The sequence below is a fragment of the Triplophysa dalaica genome, chromosome 8 (assembly GCF_015846415.1).
Source record: "Triplophysa dalaica isolate WHDGS20190420 chromosome 8, ASM1584641v1, whole genome shotgun sequence".
Classification (NCBI taxonomy): domain Eukaryota; kingdom Metazoa; phylum Chordata; class Actinopteri; order Cypriniformes; family Nemacheilidae; genus Triplophysa; species Triplophysa dalaica.
Window position 1 is genome coordinate 2,062,777 of NC_079549.1, and position 22,230 is coordinate 2,085,006.

General features: G+C 39.4%; 3 protein-coding genes across 3 annotated transcripts; 1 reads left to right on the forward strand and 2 right to left on the reverse strand.

Moving 5' to 3' along the window:
* Positions 1-152: 152 nt before the first annotated feature.
* Positions 153-3,973, reverse strand: scrn3 (secernin 3). Its single transcript, XM_056754826.1, has 8 exons — positions 3,834-3,973; positions 3,216-3,372; positions 2,909-3,090; positions 2,599-2,798; positions 2,250-2,462; positions 1,764-1,926; positions 1,304-1,484; positions 153-519 (listed from the first exon to the last, which is right to left on the reverse strand). Exons 2-8 carry the CDS (start codon positions 3,369-3,371, stop codon positions 358-360), a joined length of 1,257 nt encoding a protein of 418 aa, XP_056610804.1. The 5' UTR covers position 3,372; positions 3,834-3,973; the 3' UTR covers positions 153-357.
* A 407-nt stretch (positions 3,974-4,380) lies between these two features.
* On the forward strand, positions 4,381-9,574 carry cir1 (corepressor interacting with RBPJ, CIR1). Its single transcript, XM_056755871.1, has 10 exons — positions 4,381-4,578; positions 4,853-4,947; positions 5,059-5,132; positions 5,400-5,419; positions 5,534-5,586; positions 5,691-5,739; positions 5,858-5,975; positions 6,977-7,083; positions 7,329-7,414; positions 7,849-9,574. The coding sequence occupies exons 1-10, from the start codon at positions 4,507-4,509 to the stop codon at positions 8,603-8,605; spliced, it is 1,431 nt and encodes a 476-aa protein (XP_056611849.1). The 5' UTR covers positions 4,381-4,506; the 3' UTR covers positions 8,606-9,574.
* A 1,932-nt stretch (positions 9,575-11,506) lies between these two features.
* Positions 11,507-14,060, reverse strand: sp9 (sp9 transcription factor). Its single transcript, XM_056755790.1, has 2 exons — positions 13,905-14,060; positions 11,507-13,358 (listed from the first exon to the last, which is right to left on the reverse strand). The coding sequence occupies exons 1-2, from the start codon at positions 13,923-13,925 to the stop codon at positions 12,060-12,062; spliced, it is 1,320 nt and encodes a 439-aa protein (XP_056611768.1). The 5' UTR covers positions 13,926-14,060; the 3' UTR covers positions 11,507-12,059.
* Positions 14,061-22,230: the final 8,170 nt, after the last annotated feature.

Consider the following 22,230-nt stretch of genomic DNA (forward strand, 5'->3'; position numbering starts at 1 on the left):
ATGTATGCGGAACCATGACGTGTGGAATGAGATTATTTTGTTATTTGTGTTTGAGGGAGAAGCGAAATAATGCTTTATTTTGTGTTGCATATTTTAAGTCCTGCCAACTTTCAGTTCACACAATAAAATACTTCTCCAAGTGGATACAGACATAATCTGAATTGAAAGTTTATTCGTTTTTGACAGGTAGTCCACAATGATGAAACAGACTTCTGTTGTGTGTTCTGTTCAGTGCAAAACATTAAACACATGTAATCTTTTAAATTACTATAAACTCACAGACGATGACTGACACCCTGTAGTTAGTTACAGCTCTCACTTGTGTTGGGAAACATTAATAATCCTTTAATGACATTCTCACGCTTTACTGTATATGTTAAACTCCTCGGTTACAGTGTCTGTAAAGAGATGAACCAGTAGTGTTTTGTCCTCAATTCCCAAAGTCAGATATTTCTGCATCTCTGCCAGCTTCTGCTTCTCCAGGTCTCTCATTTTCTCAACGATCTTCTGTCCTCTCTCCTGAACAAACACAAAACACAGAGAAAATGTCATTTAACTGACGAATGGGGAAAATGTGAAATCATTAATATTAAAGTTAATTATATACCATCTTATTTAGATCCCTTACAACGTTTGTCAGTGTTTCCTTAAATCATTGTTTAGATAAACATGTACATTGGCACTATCAAATCATTGAGCATCCTGATACAGCAAGTTTGGAGTTACTGATCGATGGAAGATGGGTGAAATGTTGGATAAAAAAGCCTGAAAATATTTGGTATGGTGGTGCTAACTGAACAAAAATTGTGCACATTTTCCGACTTAAATTTTTATTGAACTAAAAACACTACTGGTCAAATATTTTTGGAGAATTATGCGTTCGTATTTTTGATATATTTTTTTAGAATAGTAATAAAATCATCAAAATTACATTAATTATCATTATGAAATTATGAAATAAAACAAAGGGAACTATGGAAATTATGTTGTTACTTGTTATTTTATCAAGCAGCTTCAATGCTTTTAAAACAATATTAAAGGACTTCCCATCAATTCTGTGCTCTGATTGGCTGCTTTTTCTTCATTATTCAGTCAAAGAATTACATTTTTTATTAGATAAAATGTTAGTTTTTTCATGGAAAAAATGGTTTATGGTTTATTTACAAAATTATATTTTTGTCTACTAAACAAATTTCATTCATTTAAGCATACACTTTCAGATCAAAACCGGTAGTGTACATTCTCCGAGTTGTTGTTTTTTGTGGAACATTTACAACAGTTTATCCAATGTATAATGGCTCACGCTGGTGCTGTCGATGATGGCAGCGACCACCTCGTGTTTCAGGAACAGCGGGTGCTTGCGGTTCGGTTTGCTCTGAAAACGAGGTTTCTTCTTCACAGGATCCTCTTCTCCATAAGACGGAGAACACGTGTGCTTCAGCTGCTTGATGTCTGGCACGAATGCAAACGGCTTAAAAACAGACCTGTCAAACAAACACATAAAACTCGACAGCATTAATAAAAATACAATAATTATAACGCTTTTATTTTAAATTTTAAGAGAAAAAATGCATGTTGTTTTGCAGAGCTTTCCAAAATTAAAAGAGCCCACCTCAAGTCTAGGCATCCTGGTCTCTGTATACTGTATGGGTTCTGACTAAAAGCTGATCCATTAAAATACTGTCAAAGCTGTGCTTACAAATGCCATTCACAAAATAAAAATATCCCTGTAGTACAGTTTAGTATCAACTACCCTAGTGTACCTGTCGGGGTCTGGAGTCGCAGTGAAGAAGTGAACGCCGGGCAGATCGAGGTCTGTAGGGACCACTGACACCATACTGCCGGTGGTCATAAACATGCCCTCCATGTTGATTCCACTCTCCTTATCCCTCAAAATATCCATCATGGTTTCTGCAGTGATGTGACCTGTTTGAAAAATGTTATATTATCACTTTATAATATTCTGTGTGAATAATATAAAGTTGCAACAGATGCACATTAAATATATATTTTTAACCCAATTTTTTGGTTGTTTTTTATTAGCCTAACATGACTTTACTCTTATTCCAAAGTGTAGAACCGTAAAAAAAAGAATGAGCATGTGTGTTCACATTTAACCTTTACTGTATAATATAATGGCATACAGTGAAGTCCTAGACATTTAACTAAACCAACTATTCACTCGTAAACGTTAGAGCAGATGTGAACATTCTTTGCATGAATCCGATGACAGTTTCGCCGGCGCTCACCTTTGCTCTTCTCCAGAAGTTTGCGTCCCTCACAGTATCGGCCACCTGCAGCCTCGATTCGGGCTGTCGTTTGGATGGAATAAACGTCTGTGAAACTGAACTGAGCCTTTCCGTCCCACCAGCCCTTCTCTCGTGCGTAGTCCTTTAACCTCGGGTGTTCCTTATCTATCTTGGTAGTGATGGAGTACTGATTGGAGATGTTTCGATACCCTTCTATACGACAGACAAACATCAAAGTTCAATTCAATCCAACAGCTCACAAAGATTAAGACTGTTTAGCTTCCATGATCAGACACACTCGGGCTGGAATTACAAACATTTGGGGCATGCCACATGTTGATGTATTTACCCTTTACTCTCTCTGCTGCCCAGTATTTCCCAGCTGTCTCCAGCACCCAAGCCTCAGTACGATCTGATATAAGGAAGCTGTTGTGATACGTGAACCCGGACTCATCTTCCATGCAATTCCCTCCCTGGCCGTATTTTTCCAGAAGCTCTGTTATTACATCTAGAGCCTTTTCGGCTGTGTCAGCCCTCTCCAGGGCCAACCTAAATAAAAATTGAAAGTGCAGGTATTTGATACTTTTGGCCTGAAGTTGCAATGAGAAACTGAATTACCTTAACTTGTTAGTAGAAATATTATGCGATTATTTGATCACCTAACAAGATCCATGCCCAAGAGAGCTTCATCCCCATCAGCGTTCTCCTTCCCCCAGACGGCCTCGTTCCCGATGCACACCTGATGCTCATTTGCCCCCATCTCTGCCCCCCACAGCCAGGCGGGTCGGCTCAGGACCACAGCGTATGTGTGCGCTGCCTGCTCGATCTCTATATATGTACACTACACGTTTTTGAGTTGAAAAAGAACAAAAATTCCAGACAGTCAGTCTGGAACAACATTCAAGAGTATTTGGAGCTATAATCAGATGATTGTGAGAATATCATAATGCTTTTTTAAAGACAAACCTCAACTTTTTCTCCATCCTCATGGCTCTTGGAGGGGAAGTACACCACTTCTTGTACTTCATCGCAGGGTCTGTCCGAGTTCTTTCCGAAGACTATATTATGACCCTCTGTTGATGGAGGCAGGGCTACAAATGTGTCACAAGAGTTTGGCAGCATCCTGTACAAACATGTAAATAGACCTTTAGAATTCTCCTCATTTTAATCTGTAGGTCCAAAATCTGCAGGTCACTATCAATATAAAATGAACTTGAAATGGTACCCCAACAATCCCTATATATCTGTTTAATGAATAATCACTAATCAATAGAACTTAGTTCATGTATTCAACCTAATGTACTAATTAAAACATGATCAGACGTCTTTGATTCATGAATATTGAAAATAATACACGTGAAAAATTAAGGCTTGCGTTAAACACCTACAGCTGATGCACGATTAACAATATTTGTTAAATCTTTGTCCTATGAATAACATATTTTACCCCTGGTTAAAATTAAAAGCGTGACTAATATTTCACAGTTAAATCCAGTAAGTCATAACATAAAATGTCATAAAGATAAGTAAACATTAGCAGTAGCACATTCGCACAATATATAATGCATTAAAAATATGATTTACCTCGTCCAATTTAACAAATGCCAGACGTACTATCTGGTGAGATTTCACATATGTATACTTTCCTTTTCCTAGTAAACAAAACTGACTGCAGACTTCGGCATGGGTGTTTCTCTGATCTCTAATGATACAACAGCGCTGAGCGACAGTCAGACACTGGACTCGTGTCCATCTACATGAGTGTAAAATCTGCGGTGGAGTATACATGGGCGGAGTCAGATGACGAAAGAGTCGCTTATTGGATAACGCGGCACTTCCTCCCGAGTCAGGTGTGAGTGACTTTTGTTTACACACTCATATCAAAATGACTGTGTCCATTAATATTGTATTTATACGTTCATTTGAAATGCATTTATATTGTATTTACGCATTAAGATAAAACATTGTTAATACGTTTGGCTCTGGATGTGTTTACATTTTCAAGCAAGCCCGAAAATCCAATCCATCAGTTATTTATATTTGTTATTTAAAATTTATTATTTTGATTATTAGAAACCAAATTATTCAATTTGATTTTATCACATTATTTTACAAAGCCGGGACTCTTAACCGGGAAACGCGTCGCCGTTGATGTCAAAATAAAAGGCGACGCTGTGCGTGACGTTGCTGTTGATCAACATCGAGCGGTGGCCTCTTTTTAAAATTATATTTAGAGCGTGAACACCGGTAGTCAGACATGGGGAAATCTTTTGCAAATTTCATGTGCAAGAAGGATTTCCATCCTGCATCAAAATCCAACATAAAAAAGGCAAGCGGGACGATTTAAGACCTGTTTTTTGACGCGGCTATTAGGCTAAGCTACTTCTGCTCTGGTGAAAACATCACCGCGGCTCGCGGCTGTTATTCAGCTGAACGTTTAATCTTTTATTTACAAGCTCTTCAGATGAGTTTTTTTAAAGAATATGCACAAGCATGTATTTAATGACGAACGCTTTATAGGTTTTAGTGATTTGCGTTTGCTCAGTTTGTTTTGGTGTGTAAAAGGTTGTTAAACGTATGAAGCTCTTTCTTGTGGTTCTCAGGTATGGATTGCAGAGCAGAAATTAACCTTCGACAAGAAGAAGCAGGAGGACCTGATGCAGGCTTACGTAAAAGAGCAGGACACCTACAACAACAGGTGAGAGGTGCCTGAATAAACACAGTTCAGTTCATGTTTGTTAGTGTGCTCAACATGATCATTAATGTTGAAGTGATCTGCAATTTACCTGTTGCTCATATTATTTTCCAGGGTGCTGATGGGTGATGATCGCGTGAAGAATGGCCTTAATTTCATGTATGAAGCTCCTCCGGGAGCATCCAAAGGTATTTGTTAAAGTTTCAGAAGAACTGCTATCTTTTCAGGATGATGTGACCTAATTATGTACGTTTAAATGGCAGATTTGATCTGGGTTGAATGGTGACATGTTTATCACCCCACCATCTTTTCACTGATAAACATTTTTCATCCTTATCATGTCAGAACCTATTGAGTAATGGTAGACAATCTAGTCAACGAAACATTTTGTTCACTTTAATTTTGTATCATATCTTCTTTATCTCCTGTTCGTTCATATTCCTGACTTTGAGCAGAAGAGACTAAAGAGAATGAGGTAATGTACATCCGCATATTACATTTGGGTAGTGACCTGACAGCATCAAACTTGGAAAACTTCTTTAGGACTCATTGTGTCAGTCTTCATTGCTGATGCTTGCTTTGTCTTCAGGAAGGAGAATCTGATTACAAGTTTGAGTGGCAGAAAGTGGCACCTCGTGAAAAGTATGTTTTCTTATTAACTATTTTATGGTTTCTATGTGGAAAACTCCTTTGTGGAATGTGGAAAAATGTATAGTCTTATCTCTAATGTTGTATCTTCAATGCAGATATGCTAAGGATGACATGAATATTCGTGATCAGCCTTTTGGGATTCAGGTGAGTAGCTTTGAATCTTTAGCCTATGTATGCATAAATAAGCAGTTAAAGCTTATACGTTGATATGTGCTTCTGAACTAAATGTTTGAGCTCTGTGGTTATTGTTTGATTGTTTCAGGTTCGGAATGTGAGGTGCATCAAGTGTCATAAATGGGGTCATGTGAACACAGATCGTGAGTGTCCCCTCTTTGGCCTGTCAGGGATTAATGCCAGCTCCATGCCCAGTGATGAAGCAGGTATGTCTTCGCAACACAGTGCAACACAGTATCTCCATATGGATGTGTGTTTCTTCAGCCAAACCCTTCTGGATAGTTAATGTATTTATTTTGTTTATGTATCCCATGTCTAGTAATGCCCAACAGTGGTATAAATGCATTATAAAATAATTCCTATAAATCAAACGTTCTCGCTAATATGCATATTACATGTATTTGAAGTACTTTAAATCTAGTGTCTAAATTCTAAAGTCTAAAGTCTAAATATTTTACACTTTCTGCATAATTTGTCAATTACATCTAAAATTAAATATGAATCAGTCATTTTTTAAACAACGCTTTTAAGGGCAAATATCCACAATTTGTGGAAAATCCTAAAAGAGAAAAATATGACAAGATATAGTTTTTACAAGGTAGAAAAGTTTGTGACATATTCAACTGCACAAATGAAAAACAAAACCTAAGTATAATGTTTAGCTCAGAGCTGTGGGGAGTTTTTATACCTGTAGGTGGCGGTCTTGTCGTGTTAGAATGCGTCATTCATGTAAAGGCGTTCTTTATGAACATTTGCATCTTGATTTAATGAGTAAATGTATATATTTTTGAAAGTCTCAACGTTAATGCTTCTAGAGGTGTCTTAAACGTTTTTAAATGTGTTATGCCTCTTTATGCATAACCAAAAGGTTTTATGCCTCTTTTAACCAAATTGAATATTGAATTTATTTTCTCTGTTGCTCTGTCTGAGTTGTGTGTTTGACATTTGTTTTTGGTTTTGTGTAGCAGTACAGTAAAACTGTGTGTATTCCAGAACAGTTCATATAGGTGTCACTCCTGCAGAAAATGTCTATCATTGTGTGTTCTAATTGATTGAAACCTCTGCTTTAGCAAACAGTATTGCACACTTAACCCAGCGGTGTTACGAGAGAGTTGATTTGTTGTCTTTTTGTTAACAAAACTGCTAGTGTGCATCTCTCAGAGGGGGAGAACATTATTTGTTCTGAAAGAGTGATTTGTCCTAACAGGTCCGTCAATGCACCCCTCCGAGTTAATGGCAGAGATGCGAAACAGCGGCTTTGCGCTAAAGAAATGTGTTCTTGAGAGGAGCAACACCATGAGTGATCAAACACAGGTAATCTCCTGCTTCTTTCCCATATAAGACTAACAATATCCATGTCTGGAGCTCAGCGTGTCATCGCAGAAAAACGCGGCCAAATGATCAGATTGCCGGCTCGCATGCATTTCCTGTCAGTTTGAGAGTACGGCTACAACTGATGAGACCAACAGCTGCAATTACAAGAGAGAAACCAGTGTTTCTGTAGTGTTCACCTGTTCTGTGTGAAGTCTGTGAATGGACCTATTGATCGTCTGTTGCAGGAATTTGTGGCGAGTGAGGAAGAAGATGATCCCGAGGTGGTGTTTCTAAAGTCTCTATCTACCAAACAAAAGCAGAAATTGCTTAGGTATTTATAACACCATCGCAATTCATATTAATAATTAATTCGCTGAATTATTAATACAAATAACGTGATACAGTTATTGATAAAAGTAACACATTCATGAAGTGCATGGAGTACGTATTTTTTAATGCTATGATTTAATACAAAATTATATGTAATCTAGTTGATTAATAATATTCATCATAACATTAGGAATATAATATTATTGGAAATTGTGGTTCAAAATGACACCTGTTACATATATACATTGTAATGTACAGTACAGTAAGCTGTTTAGTGTTAGCTATATAATATTGTAATTTGAAATATAATATAAAATTTACTTGGATTTAAAAATTGTAAATTGTTATTTAAATGGTCAAAAATTGACCTCCACATGTTAGGTTTTTAAGGCTGTAGTGCAAATGATTTTAATCTCATCCTCTTGTAATGGGTAGAAAACTTGATCGTCTTGAAAAGAAGAAAGAAAAGAAAAAGAAGGGTAAAAAGGAAAAGAAGAAGAGCAAAAAGAATCAGAAAAAGAAACGAGCCAAGGGTGAAAGTTCATCCAGCAGCTCTTCAGAAGACAGCAGCGATTCTGAGCCGGAGAAACGTTCTGGAAAGAAAGCCAAAAATAAAAGCAAGAAAAAGAGAGACTCCTCCAGTGAAAGCGCCTCCGGGAGAGAGCGTGATGACCACAAACGGTCTTGCAGTCTGTCGAAACGGCGCTCTCCAACACGCAATGAGCGGGACGGCAGAGGAGAGAAAACTCACAGATCACCAGAGGACAAAACCAGACGGGACGACCGAGAGCGATTCAGGGAGGAGAACGAGAGAAGTAAAGAGAAATGCAGAAGTAGAGAGGGAGAGAGAAATAAACGAGACGAGAGCAGAGAGAGAGGAAGAGATAAACAAGATGAGAGCAGAGAGAGAGGGAGAGATAAACGAGACGAGAACCGAGGGAGATATAATCGAGACGGAAGCAGGAGCCCTCAGAGATGGAGGAATGAGAGACACAGAGAGAATGAGAGACAGAGGAGTGCCAGCAGGGAGAGAGGGAGGGAGAAAATGGACAGAAGTCGAGAGAGAGAAAGAACTGGTGGGAGAGGTGTAGACAGGAGCGTCAGTAGGGAACGAGGACAGGGCAGAAGAGAACTGAGCAGAAGTGATAGCAGGGATTCGGGGTGCAGAAAAGAAAAGAAAAACGGTAGTTGAAAGTGTACACCACTTTTACACGCATTATGGCAAAACTTATGTGGCTGTTGTCTTGGATAAACCAAAGCTGTTTTTAAAAACCTCCTGACCACCCTTATCTCAAGAAGTGGAGTTAAGTCTGGACAAAAAAGGACAAACGTGCGCTATATAGTCTGTGCGCTGTTTCAAGACTTCTAATGCGATCTGATCATTTTTGTTGAATTTTTTTAAGGTTATTCACTGACAACCTTCCCCTTTGTTGGCACTCCAAAGTGTCATTTGTATTTGTGCTTTTAAATTTATGTTGCTTCCAAGTTCCAACCTTTTTGAATTAAAGAGTGACCATCTGGCGTTTTCAGATCGTTCCCTTTTTACACACTGTGCCAGCAGAGGGCGCTGAAAGAATGCAGAAACTGCTGATTATAAACTGGTGATTTAAATCTTGAATTGATTTTATTTGTATGGTGTAGTTTCAATGCAGTACATGTTCTCCCCTAAGCGTTTAATCTTTCAAAAGTGTCAAGTTTATATGAGCTTTACAGGAGGATATTATATACATATCAGTTTAAATGATTTATTTTATTACATTGTGTACACATGTGGACGTAATGTGCGACGTTAATGCAAATATGTAGATGAGATTTAATGGCTTGGGCATTTATAAAGCTCAAAAATGCATAATGCTTTCATTTGACTAGTTTACCTTAAACCCAGATCAAATGCTGTCGAAAATACTGCTTAAGATGCATTGTTTTACATTACATCATTTCCACAAAACTTAATTTCAACCCTCTTCCTTTTATAAATAAATCGATAGAAACGAGATTTTCTTAAAATGGAATTTGTGTTGTAATATTGTGGTTTCAAATGTGGGAGGACAAGACTGATGATGAAACGAATTTTGTATTTAATATTAGCTATAAGCTATTGAATGAAGTTTCAATATATTTTCCAGTCCTACTAACGTCAATAAACTGAATCTAAAATGAATGTTTCCGCAACCCTTTTTACAACTTTATGCCTAAATTAATATTGTTCGACTGCAAACAAAAATGTTATATTTTTTTCTGTTGGCTTAAAACCAACTCTGCAGACAATCACAACAACCAATTCGTGTGAAATATCCCCCCTAACTCCCACAAAAACGAAAAAAGTATTTAGCAATCTGCAAATGAATCCAAGGGTGATGCTGAAGTATTAAAAAGCGTTAATAAACTATTTGTAAACGATCTTCACAAGTGTTTTTTTAAGAACATGCGAATTACGCAAATATACATAAAGTGACACCATAGCATGCTTTTAAAATGATTGAATTTTCTAAAGAATTTCGCTTAAAGACCATAAACTAACTCGATCGATCTTCGGACACACAGAAATATAACGTGATCAAAAAGGAGCGCGGGAAACTCGCAGACTCGTCACGGCTGAGTTTCCCGCGCTGCGGCGGAGCGGCGCTTCTCTTTGATCTCTCTTTTACTGCCGCGCGGAAACAAAGCTGACTTCTGCCTCGCGCGCAGTCAGAGGGCATTCCGGGAACGCGCGAACAAAAGGTCGTGATTGACAGCGCTACTGTCCGCAACACCAGGCGCAAAGACCGAAAAGCACTTAGATCTTGTCCGTGTATAAGCTCCCGTTTGTAAATCTTAATAGGACCATATAATTGTAAAGCGTGCTCGTGAATGCCTTCACGCCCAAATAGCGCTCATTTCCGTAACACAAATTTTGAATTGTGTGCTATAAAGTCGTTGCATCCAACATTAATTTTAAAAGACTTATTGCTTTTCTGTGCACCTGCTATTTAGAGAAAACAACTGCCTAAATGTATTGTTTCAAGACGTCATTTGTTATTCCGACTTATTTGACAATTGCACTTTACAATTGTATTACTTATAGACAATAAATGTTTATTTATTTGTTCATCCGTTATTTACCAAACGTTAGAAGTTTTACACGAGGTCGTTAAATTTGAATGGACTTTAAATTTTGTATAGGCCTATTTGTGTATTTTTCCCCTGAAAGGCCACTGGTTGTTCGGCACCTCACAAAAGGAAATGAAAATAATTTTAGTCTATTGCCTTCTGGTCAATTTACCTTGAACCCCCCCCCCCCAAAAAGGCGTCTGGCTCTAACGAGTTCCCAGGCTGCGGCTCGGTCTGTAATTATTCCGACGGGGTTTTCTGTGGGATCGGACGCTGCGCTGGATAAACACAAAGAAGTCAGAGAGCATCCTTGAACCTTTTCAGTACAGGGCCACTGATATTCAAATAACAGCCAGAGACCATTTGACTGCGAGAGCATTTTAAAATTCACCATTTGCATAAGGCCTCTCCCCATCTCCCCTTTCAAAGGTGGCTTCCAGAAAAGGCAAGAAAGAAAAAAAACTGTTCCCATAACACCAAATCAAGTGTAGCGTTTTATAAAAGCTAAACGATGCTTTATGCCTTCAGCTCTCTCTTGGATGGACATTTTCCGTTTGACATGCAAATTTAAGCAGTTAATTTGAGCGATTCAAATAAATATTCAGAGGTCCTTTGTCACCAAGTCCCATCGGAAAATGTGCGATAAAGAGCCGCTGAACAAATGATTGTCGCGGAGAGTAATTAGATATTTGATAAGACACGAATCCCTAATCGCAAATACAAGACACATGGGGCTGCGATGTGCTCCAAGTCATAATTAATACTATTTAACAAGGTTTTCATTTTGACAAAAAAAGCCTTTTCGGGGCATTTACTATTGATTTATTCCACTGGGAAAACGAATTCAAATCATGGGCGAATTATTGATATTTTGTGAATATACTTTTTTTCGTTTTTCTAAGATATTAATAAATGCAATGGTTATTTTGACATGTTCTAATTTCGACTAGCAGTTCGAAAATTCCATATTCAACCAAATAATTTCGATCAGACAAGCCAAGCGTTAGATTTTAAATCCCTTTAATTACAAAATGAAAGCCTTAAGCGTGACTTTATACAATTAAACATTTATATATTTTTAGCAATGTAAAGGAAAGGTTAAATGAATTTTAAATAGCTGTGTAACATACATACTGACATCCACAAAGTGCGTCGAAAGGAAAGAAAATTCCCTGAATTTCAGGATCCACCACAAAACAATCATAAGTAACATTTACAGGGAAAAATAACATATTTTTGTGGATATATGTACAGAATTATCTCACGCCGGCAGCCGTTATTTAGCTCCCACATTTGCGCATTGATCCAAACCAAATGTCCAAACACTGAGCCTTGTCAAGACTGCATCGCGCTGAAAGGTGAGGTGTTTGTCTGTGCTTGAGTAGAAATAACCAGTGTTGCACTGATTTTGTTTCCTCATGAGGCACGAATCGCCTCGTTTTTCGAAGAAATGCAGAACACTAAAAGTTTTCGTACACGCGTACTCCAGACCCGTTTGCTTTTCTCGATTCAGCCGCGAGGAAAATGGAGTCGTGGTCATTTTTCATAAATCGTGTTCAGGACTCGTGGTGCGGAGATTGATCCTTGATCGTGACCCGAGGGTTTACACCCTCTAAAATCAGTTCCGGCGACTCGGACCTGGGGGTCTCCAGGTTACTCGTGTCGGTGTCACTGTCGCTGCCCTTTTTGCCTCCACCTCCAGCGGTGTGTGTTTTGATGTGTTTGCTCAAGTGGTCGCTCCTCATGAAGCGCTTGTTGCATACCGGGCAAGCGAATCGTTTCTCCCCCGTGTGCGTGCGCAGGTGCCTCTGGAGCTCGTCTGATCGGGTGAACCTTTTGCCGCAAAAAAGCCAGTTGCACACGAAGGGCCTCTCGCCTGTGTGCCACCTCAGGTGCGCTTTGAGATGAGAGGTCTTACCGTAGACTTTGCCACAGCCCGGGATGTGACAGCTATGGAGTCCTTTCCTCCGCAGGCTGGCACCCGCAGGCCCAAGGCGCTCTGCCTCCTGACAGTTCGGGCAGTCGCACGTGGCCCGCCCGGAGTATCTCCTGGATGACCTGGAAGAGGTGCCTATGCCAGAGCTGGCACCTGATATCATTGCGTTCGTGGCCGATGCGTCCGTATACGTGGGGATCACAGTTTTGAATCCCTCCTGCGTCAACAGGTGTTGGCTCGTTGACAGTAGGTGGGACGCAGTGGGACTGATGCCAGTGGAGCTAAACGCGGAGTGCGTGAGGCTGGAGAAGTCCGGCTGGTAGCCGCTGAGCTGGGAGTGGATGGCTTGTGGTGTTCCCGAGTGCAGCGAAGTTTGCAAAGTGCTCGCCGGATTTTGTACCTCGAGCCACGAGCCCGGATTCGTGTGAACGTCCCACCACGCGGACGCGCCGTTGGCCACCTCACCTGAGATGGTGGAGTGAAAGCCGGATTTGTACCACGATTCGTACGGGTGCGCCATGCCGACCCGCGGATATAAAGTCTCTGCCGACGAGTGAACTTTGGAAATGAACGCAGACTGTCCCGACTCCTGCGAAGAAACGCTGGCTGTGTTGGAGAATAAGCTGCTGTATTCGGCGGAGAACGCGGAGGACGTCGGTGAGGTGGAGGCAAGGCAGAAAGCGCTGTTGCCCGTGCCGTTGGTGGTCGTTAATCCCGAGGTGCTGCGGCTCGTCGCCATCGTGAATCCCGGCAGGCTGGATCCCAAGTTGCAGCTCGACGAGGATCTTTTCCAGGGATGAAATCCGCCTTTGGAGAACGCGCTTGAGTCAGGTAAAGTCGTGAGAGGGCTGGTGTTGCCGATTTTGTTGCAGGTTGCGGCCAGCATGGCTAAAGGGGTAGTTCCAAACCGCGGCTCTTCCTGTGTGGATAAAAAGTTGAAGCTTTTTACAACACCATAAAGCAGACTTGGAGTGTTTAGAAAAGCAAGCGCATATAGCCAGTCTGTAACCGAAATGCAACTCGTGGACAGTTTCTGCAAACTTTAAACAGAGTTGCACGGGTTGTCATCTCAATGCGTCATTCAGAAATGTCTGTTTTGACTGTGACAAGCGCGAGTTACACCAACTTTATAGTAACTTATTTTTAAGCAATATTGTTTACATCACAATAACGTTTCTTGAGTTCTTAATGTTACATTTTCAGATTGCAGTTATTCTGATTTCCCTCTAAATCCCAATATTGCTCCAGTACACGTGGTTTTGTAAAAAAAAACGATTAGGCAAAAAAGTTTTTGGGTAAGCTAGAGTGTCTCACTCTCGTCATTTATTGGTTGAAGTAAGAAAAATGTAAACAAAAGTCATTGAGAAGTTCGATGACACGTAACAGTGAAAATCAACGGTACTGTTAAAGAAAAGAGAACATGCAAACGTCCTCTTTGTCCAAAGTAAAATTAAACAGCGCTTACCCCAAGTATAGACGTAGCCATATCCAGGCCCTTTCCAAGAGCAACTCTTTGCAGCCTTGCAAGGAACAATGAGTCAGTTTTGCAGTGTGACTGAGGGACAGTGCGCTCGAGCTTTCTCTCTCTACTCGGGATGTATAGTGAGCGCGTGCTTTGAAGTACAGCTGGCTGCAATGCGCAGCCAATCTGAGGGCGCGCCGCGACGCGACAGCCGACCAATAAGCGACACGACCATGACAGAAATACTAAAGTGTACGTCAATCAACGACTGGTGTACTGATCCTACTGTCAAGCAATAAGCATCAGCTATTTTCAACGTTTTTATATATATGGCCATCAAGGCGCAGTATCTGCACAGACTATATTGCTATTTAAAACGCGCATCTTGCGGCGGTAAGCTTCTCATCTCGATTTTATGCATGATATCATAATATGTTTTTTGTTTGTTTGTTTGTCGAGGCAGACGCGCATGCTCTTAATGAAAGATTCACACGCGTAACCATCCGCGGTTTTAACTTGAATGTAATCCGCTTTATTCTTATTTTTTACTATCGCTAAAAAGGTCATTGGGTTTGATAAAAGTATGGAGACATTTTGTATGGTTTCGTTATTATTAGGTACAAATTTATGGCTATATGTTTTCTTCGTAACACGGAGCCATTGGAGTCATACAGTGAGAATATTGTTATTTTGAATGTACAAGTTTCTACAAATTTTTTTGTGTATTAGTAAGACTAAAGCAAAAAATATGTCTTATTTTCAAATTAGAAGAATTCACCAAAATACGAGATTATTATTTGGATGAAGAGGATGAAGAGGACTGATCTCCCAACAGGTGTGTTAGATTTTTGTGCGAGACAATTGTGTGAGTTTGTGTGTTAAGAGAGAGAGAGAAAGAGGCAGAAAAGAGGGAGGGATATTGGGGCTATGTACTGTAGGTTAGAGTTTGGGGTGTTAATGCGCGCGTGCGCTCAGGTTTCTTTAAATACATTTAGAACCGCGAGTGAGCGCTTGACCTCCCCAAAATCAGGAAATTATTTAAAAAGGCGTTACAAATGTTTTTTAACTTCAGTTTTAGTCCCAAATGCTCTGGACGAAATAATGAAATAAATCGTCTGCTTTTGGATGCAGAACAAATATGAAGCAATTAGACGATATTTTTTTAGTTTCTTGATAATTTCCTTTTTTCCTTCCTCAGTATGTTTTTTAAATATAAAAAGATCAATGCATTATAGCGGTGTGTTGCGCTGCTTGTTAAAACATTTAAGGGTAATGACATAATGTAAGAATGGCCTGCTTTGGAGTGAATCGGCGTCCTTTTAAAAGTTAAAGCAATTTTCTTGAGAATGGCCCCGCCGAAACGCTGTGCATTACAGTATTCAAAATGACCAAATAATGCTCCATTATAGAGGCTGAACGCTGCCAGTCAGCCTGGATGCAATTTACTCCAGAGCGCTTTGCTTTAAATTCCCTCCTATGGAGAGAGCTGGGGAATATAAAACAATTTATTCAAATACTAGCGGTGGAGTCTCGAAAATCGCTTGATTTCCGCAATCACTGCAAATTGACGGAGGAACAATTAACACTATTAAACGGCTGTTCAGCATAAAGAAATTGGACTCGAGCTCACAGAGGTTCAGGTTACATATTTAGATATAAATGTATGCACACTTCATGTCAATTCAGAGTGCAATGGAAATAAAATCAAGATTTAAAGTGACAAATATTTCTTGTCAGGCACAGTGAATGCAAATGCGAATGATAAAGGAATTAATATATATAGGCTAGGTTATAACGTTGCGTTGTTTCTGTTGACATCTGTCAGCAAATGTCAGACAAGCTAAATACATTTGCTTTCTTCATATAAAATAAATAGCATCAACAATGAAATAAAGTATTAAATTGTAAATATAATTTTAACATTTGTTGAACCTAAATTTCTAAATTAAATAAATACGCATTTCAATATAAACTGGACATCATATTTATGAATTAGGTTCAATTCTTATAACTGTACTAAATAAAAGCGTTTGTGGCTTTAAAGCTATACAAAATTATTTTAGATTTTCTAAAAATCAAAACGCATTCCAGACCTTTTCTGTGGTAATTAGGAGCCTATTACAAGTCATTAGATTGATCAATGTACCTTAAACAATGTGAATGATTTATTTGGTAAGAACAAAACGCGGTGCATCTATTGTCATGAGTGACGATATACATCCATCACGGCGCTAAACAACACGAGATGAATGATTAATCCGGACCTATTCATTAAAAGGGTCTGGCCAGATCCAAAAGCCCTGCACTCGTACAAATGCGGGGCTGGAGGTTTCACGGGAGAATTTTTGTCGCTTGCCGCTGGGATTAATTTGTCTCCACCCTTAAGAGGAAAAGCGCATTTGTGGATAATTAACTAATCTGGCTCATTTTAAATCCCTCTCTACTACAGGTCCTTCACTTGATCACCCCAAACAGGCTGTCCCCCCCCCCCTAACAATTCCAAGAGAGTCAAAACAAATACGAGCTCGCGTCCTATCCATATAGGATGTCACTCCTCACGGTTGCTTTTGCGATTAAATGTGTTTCTTTTGTTTGTAAAAAGTGTTACGAGACCAGCAGTATTTTTCATGCATATGTGTTTTCGCACTTCATGATTTTGACAATAAAACAAATGCCTGTTATGTCCGTTGACAGGTTCAAGCATGTTCAATGAGCACAACATGATTCGAGGCTGTAAGCAAAAACTGCCTGCTTGAAGAACACGTCAACATCTATTTGCATGCAGTAGCAGTGTGTTGTGTTGTGTGAAAGGGTTTAGCAGAATGTCTTTATATATTTTGATGTTACGCATTTTGGCGCAAAACAAAGCGCAGTGAAGCAGGTTAACTCCTTTGTGCGTCCCCAATAAAGCAGAACAATTATTGCAGTTTGCTGATGGTGTGTTCGGTTTGCTTTTAGGGTTTAGAAAAAACCGAAGACATGTCTTAGATCGAAGGATATATTAGTTCAATGATTTGAGAAAATGGCCTTTTATAAAGCTTTTATGAAGAATTCTGTCTCGGTTTGCTAAATCATTTATTCATACCCAAATAATACCTTAATTTTTGATTTAAGCATTGTTTTTAGGCCAAAATAAAGGGCATCCAGCTCCCAATGTTCGCGCATTATGGACAATGAACCTGCAATACCCGTGAAAGTCCAATTTTACACAACGACAGCTATGAATAATTGTTGACATTACACAATTAAACCATTCAAAAACCAATCCCGAATTTACCAACTTTTTTATTTGTTTATTGATAACAAACTGTAAAGTCCAGTGTCAGGTGCATTTGCATGAAAAGAGTTCTGCTCTCTCTTTGCATCATTCAGCGTTATTTAAAACAGGGTTACACCTGTATGATTTTATTCGTGCACATTATGATTTCATTATTTCTAGACATTTGAAGACCCTCTGGTGTTTTTTTTCTGACACGCAGCGTGCAGGTCACGGCGAATGATGTCGTGTTTGTTGCTAAGTGGCCGGTGAATGTTATCTATTATTCTCGCGTGTGTGATGCTCGTGTCACAATAAAGCAACAGTGACACTGCGCGCAGTAATGCATGCCTACTTTTTGTAAATTTGCATGTGTATAGCATGTGCTTTTGTCCTGTTCGCTGTTGCGCATTGGTGGAAACTATAATGCGCATTATTTTTCACTTAATCTTTAGGATTCTGATATTATTTTTCACAAGCTTTAGTTCTTTTCTTTTTATTTATAAAATACTCTTTTATCTACTTTTATGTTTAATGCCACGCTTCGGGTTTTCCAGAGTTGGGCTCTGTCGTGTCTGTGACACGCAGAGGATCCAGCTCAGATAAACACACGGGCCAACAGGTGCTCAGTGAAACATCCCTGGACTCACGGCACAGTCTCGGCTCAAACTCTACACGACGAGCCCCTCTCCTGTAATTTCTGGCGCAGATGTGTGTGGTCCACCACTGCTCATCTCTGCAGAGATCTCATGACTGACGGATCTGCTCTGTCCAGTCTAAGATTGCAGTACAGGCTGAATACACGGCCGATATCAAGAATGAAGATTATCATACAGATGAAGCATTTTTTTCTTAACCAAAATGCACAATGGGTTTCCCCACTGCCATGATGGTTTCCCATTTTGAATGTCACAGTATTTGTATGTGAACCAGTACTGTGATGGCCTGACTCAAAATATACCATTGCTGGAATGGAGTTGTATGTCTCATATAAGGGAGGTCATGACTCTTTAAACTTGTTGAGACAATGCAAATGAAACATTTAGAGGAGTGTGAAATTGTAATTTCTATAGGTCTTCCCCATTAGCAAGTTCAAAGTGCTTTGATGGACCTTAACCTATTTCATTCAGCTGTTTACAGAGATGTTCCTGCAGTACGTTAGAGGTCACCCTTAAAGTGCCCTTGAATTATATTCTGCTGTCAGATTGGATGCGTTATTGTGGGCAGCGAAAGACCTCGAGCCCTGTGTCATCAATCTAAAGCAATTTCAGCCCTATTGGTTTTTTTGAGTTTCGACCAGGCAGTCATTCACATTCCCAGCAGCAGGTGAGGTGGAGACAGCTGCTCTCGCGGTCACCGTTCCAGAGTGAAGGACTCTTCAGCTGCCGAGCAAATCGTTCATTCAGCTCGGCATGGGGCCGCGGTCTCACACCGTCACTGCACCCGCACAAACAATTTACCCCCGAATCCCAAACCCAACAGAACAATTATGGGATTAAACTCCTTGTTATCAGGCTTTGTGTTGGAATAGTAGCAGGGCATCCTTTACATTCAAGGCATAATGTATATGATTTTCCCTTTGTCTTTCGTTGTTTAGAGGAAATGGGATTCATGGTCTGTAATGTTTGAGCGGGTCTGATCTGGTCATGTTTTGGTCTGTGTGCTCCGTGTCTCTATTTGCAGGAAGTCTGCTCGACACAACGGTACGCTGCATCTCCAGGTTTTCACTTCGCATGGCTGAGCCAGATGAAAACACTGAATTCAGGCACCACCAACGCTGCTGTTCGCCCGCGCAAACACACGCACACCTGCCAGGTACGGCGTTCGTCTGTCTCATGGTGTGCTTCTGTCTGTCTGTATTCTGTTGAGAGTAAATAGACATATTGTTCCTGCGCCTGAAACAGTTTACGGTGCAAGAGGGTTTTGGGGCCATGAGAAGATATTGCAGTCTATTTTCTTACGTGACATGTTACAAGGTCGTAAGCGTGATTAAAAACTGACAAATATTCTTTCCTTTTGGTCACCCGATGGCCCACTCCTCTACACATATAGCTACTGGACAGAGTTTAAAGAAACAATTCACCCAAAAATGTAAATTCCGTCATCATTTACTCATCCCTCAAATTGTTCGAAACCGGTATATATTTCTTTTTTCGGCTGGACGCACAGGTAGAAATTTGGAAGATTGTCAAATCTCGCCCCCTGTTGACGACCATAGTTTTTATTTTCCCTACAATGGCAGTAAGTTGGGGGTGAGATCTGACATTCTTCCAAATTTCTTCCTGTAAAATATCCCTTTTTAACCTAGTCTAAGACTAGAATCCAGTTTTGAGCTGTCCTAACTGAAAATAACATGCACTGACACATCTTAAAATACATCAGTGCCCATGTTTTGTCTCAAGATGTTCACCAGTATTGCATGTTTGTAAAATCAACTTAAAGGTCTTGATCTAACTAAGGCCTAGTCTTGACTTAATCTATTCCGAAACCACACCACAATGTCATTGCATTAGATGTAGTTCTTTGAACTATGTTGTCGAGTCTGTAGGATGTATGCAATGTATGTTTTTTCTATGGGGGGTGTGTGTGGTATGTAAAGGCTTTCAGTCACGCAACAGTTTTCTGTTCTGCATTGAGTCATGCACGAGAGCGTCTGTCTGGCCAGGTCTGGATGGGACCGCACCTGTTCCCTCTCACACACATTTATCACAGCAACCGTGAGCAATGCTGTGACTCTCTAAAGTTTTATTGCTTCATCGTCGTGATCACAGCGGCACGCAGGAAACATGTCTGAAAAATGAGCAACCGCATGCTGGCATGTTACTTAACACAAAATCACAAGACCAGGAGTCATTATGAGAGAGTAGGTTAAGATCGTTTGGTCAATGTTAAAGAGTAAGAGCACATCTGGGGCTTGGAGAACTTTCCTTTACCCCGTATACAGCACGAAAGTGCATCACTAGCGTTACAAAAAATGTGCTAAAATAAAAACCATCTGTGATGCTGATCAGATTTATTTCCAATATATAAAGATGTCCCAAAATATTCCATCCGAAATTGTGTAGACAGAGGTGTTTTCTAAAGATGTAAAAATGTTCCATGATAAGAAATGTGTTATATATGAGCAATCCGTAACCTTTAGTTAAAAATAAACAAAACACGTTGAGTTGTTATTATAAAATTGTTAAAACATTCTCCTTGCCTAATGCCCGATTATAATGGCAAGGATTTTGTGGGAAATGTCATTCTGACGTCATTTGACTTGTGACGTTGTCAACTTGGAATTAAAAGGTTCTATCTGCATTCTGACCAGTCTGGAGAAATTGAGCTTCAACGTTTTTGCATTACATTTAACATTGTATATCGAACCTCTTAAACAAATCACATAATGTAAATAAGATGTGTAAAAATCTTTTGCAGTCTCGTTGATTTAATGTATGTTTCATATTTACCCAACTGGCAATTTGTTCCTTGAATTTAACAGTTCCAGTGTATGTAAAGTCAGTTGCTATTTTATGTGTCAAACAGAGATGGCGATACAGAGGCAAATATTAAGAAAGAAACTTTATTCGCTTACTTTAACAATAGCATAATAAGTACAGATTTATTTCCAGTATTGATGTATTTCTTTTTTAAATAGAAGTTGAAAGTTAGGCCAGGACATGCTCCCTCTCTTTTCTACACAACAATAGCATTTGGTTTACATAACAGCCATGAACCAAAATTTGCTTTTCACTAGAATGCGTAAAACCGTGTAGCTTCTCAACTACTGTTTTGTCATCTTTCAGCTGTACACAAACATACATATGGTCTCCAAGCTTGGTGTTAAAAGTCAATTTAAGATTTCATAAGTCACTACCAACAGCATAATAAATAGACAATTCCAACATTCTCATATAAAAGAGTTGATTAGAAATGTCTCTCTAGACAATCAATATCTTTGAAAGCTGATCCACAATGTTCAAATGCTGAACATGAAACTGTCGGTGATGAAATCCAACAGGAGAATTCGTCACGTCCCGACTTTGATATGCCCCTAACGGCATTTCTTTATCTTCATTAAGAGCTGACATTCACAACAGCTTAAAGACAAACTGTTTGTCTCAGCCTTATTATGGCGACTAACTACAAACTGTCATTGGGTATCGGCGGAGCGGTCGGCGCTGAATGCTTATCACATGTCATCTCTTCATGGCAGCACAGAAATTACGCTCCTCTCATGTCTCTTTTGTGCTCTCGACATCGTCTTTGTCTTATACAATTAAGGTGTTACACAGTAGAATAATTTAAATTGCCGGCACTAAAATGGAGACGGAGGCTCTTTTTAAAAATAGCAGAATTTGTTTACTGATTGTATGCAGCTATTGACTTTCCCATTACGGCAGAAGGGCTCTGATTAGTGGATGTGCCACGAGCGAGAGGGGCATGAGACACGGTTACAATACACTATTCTTATTGTGTCTTTCTGGTCAACATTATCTCTGGACGCCGGAATGAAGGTGTCACAGAGACGGCTGAACCGTGTTCTTCACAATCCATACTCTAAACATAGTATAAACCGTGATGAACTGCAGCTTATCACTACATACAGCCGCAGGAAAAATGAAAGGATTGCATTTATTTAGCATTTCTGCATGTATTGTTGTAATTTCAGTCCAGTCTCTGTTGAACTTCAGCAGAAACAAACCTCACGAATGACATGGGTTACAGTCACAGTCATGTGAAAGACTGACAGAATTTAAAGACACCTAAAGTTGTGAAAAGCAGGCATATTTAATCATTTTTGCATTTTTGAATTATTCCTAAAATACCTGTGAAAACATTTGAATTGTGTTGTTTATCTACTTTGCAGATGCGTTTTCAAGATCTGCAAACAACGTAAAGCCCATTTTTGGTAGTTTGACCAGTTTGCAAACTAATTCAAATATAAACTATAATTTGGGAGGAATGTCACAGAATTAATCAAAAATGATAATTTTACTTATTTCTTTAATTACGTGTAATTGGTAAAATGATACTAATTGTAATATTACAGTTATATTATGAAATATCTTAATAAAATGTGTAACATAT

Bases quoted from the DNA above. Each gene is read 5' to 3' on its own strand.
- scrn3 (XM_056754826.1), bottom strand. From the start codon at position 3,371: ATGCTGCCAAACTCTTGTGACACATTTGTAGCCCTGCCTCCATCAACA. The intron at 3,091-3,215 runs GTTTGTCTTTAA...AAAAACGTGTAG, and splicing joins AGGATGGAGAAAAAGTTGAG to TGTACATATATAGAGATCGA. The intron at 2,799-2,908 runs GTGATCAAATAA...ATTTTTATTTAG, and splicing joins TTGGGCATGGATCTTGTTAG to GTTGGCCCTGGAGAGGGCTG.
- cir1 (XM_056755871.1), top strand. From the start codon at position 4,507: ATGGGGAAATCTTTTGCAAATTTCATGTGCAAGAAGGATTTCCATCCT. The intron at 4,579-4,852 runs GCAAGCGGGACG...TGTGGTTCTCAG, and splicing joins CAAAATCCAACATAAAAAAG to GTATGGATTGCAGAGCAGAA. The intron at 5,420-5,533 runs GTAATGTACATC...CTTTGTCTTCAG, and splicing joins AAGAGACTAAAGAGAATGAG to GAAGGAGAATCTGATTACAA.
- sp9 (XM_056755790.1), bottom strand. From the start codon at position 13,925: ATGGCTACGTCTATACTTGGG. The intron at 13,359-13,904 runs GTAAGCGCTGTT...TTATCCACACAG, and splicing joins TGGCTACGTCTATACTTGGG to GAAGAGCCGCGGTTTGGAAC.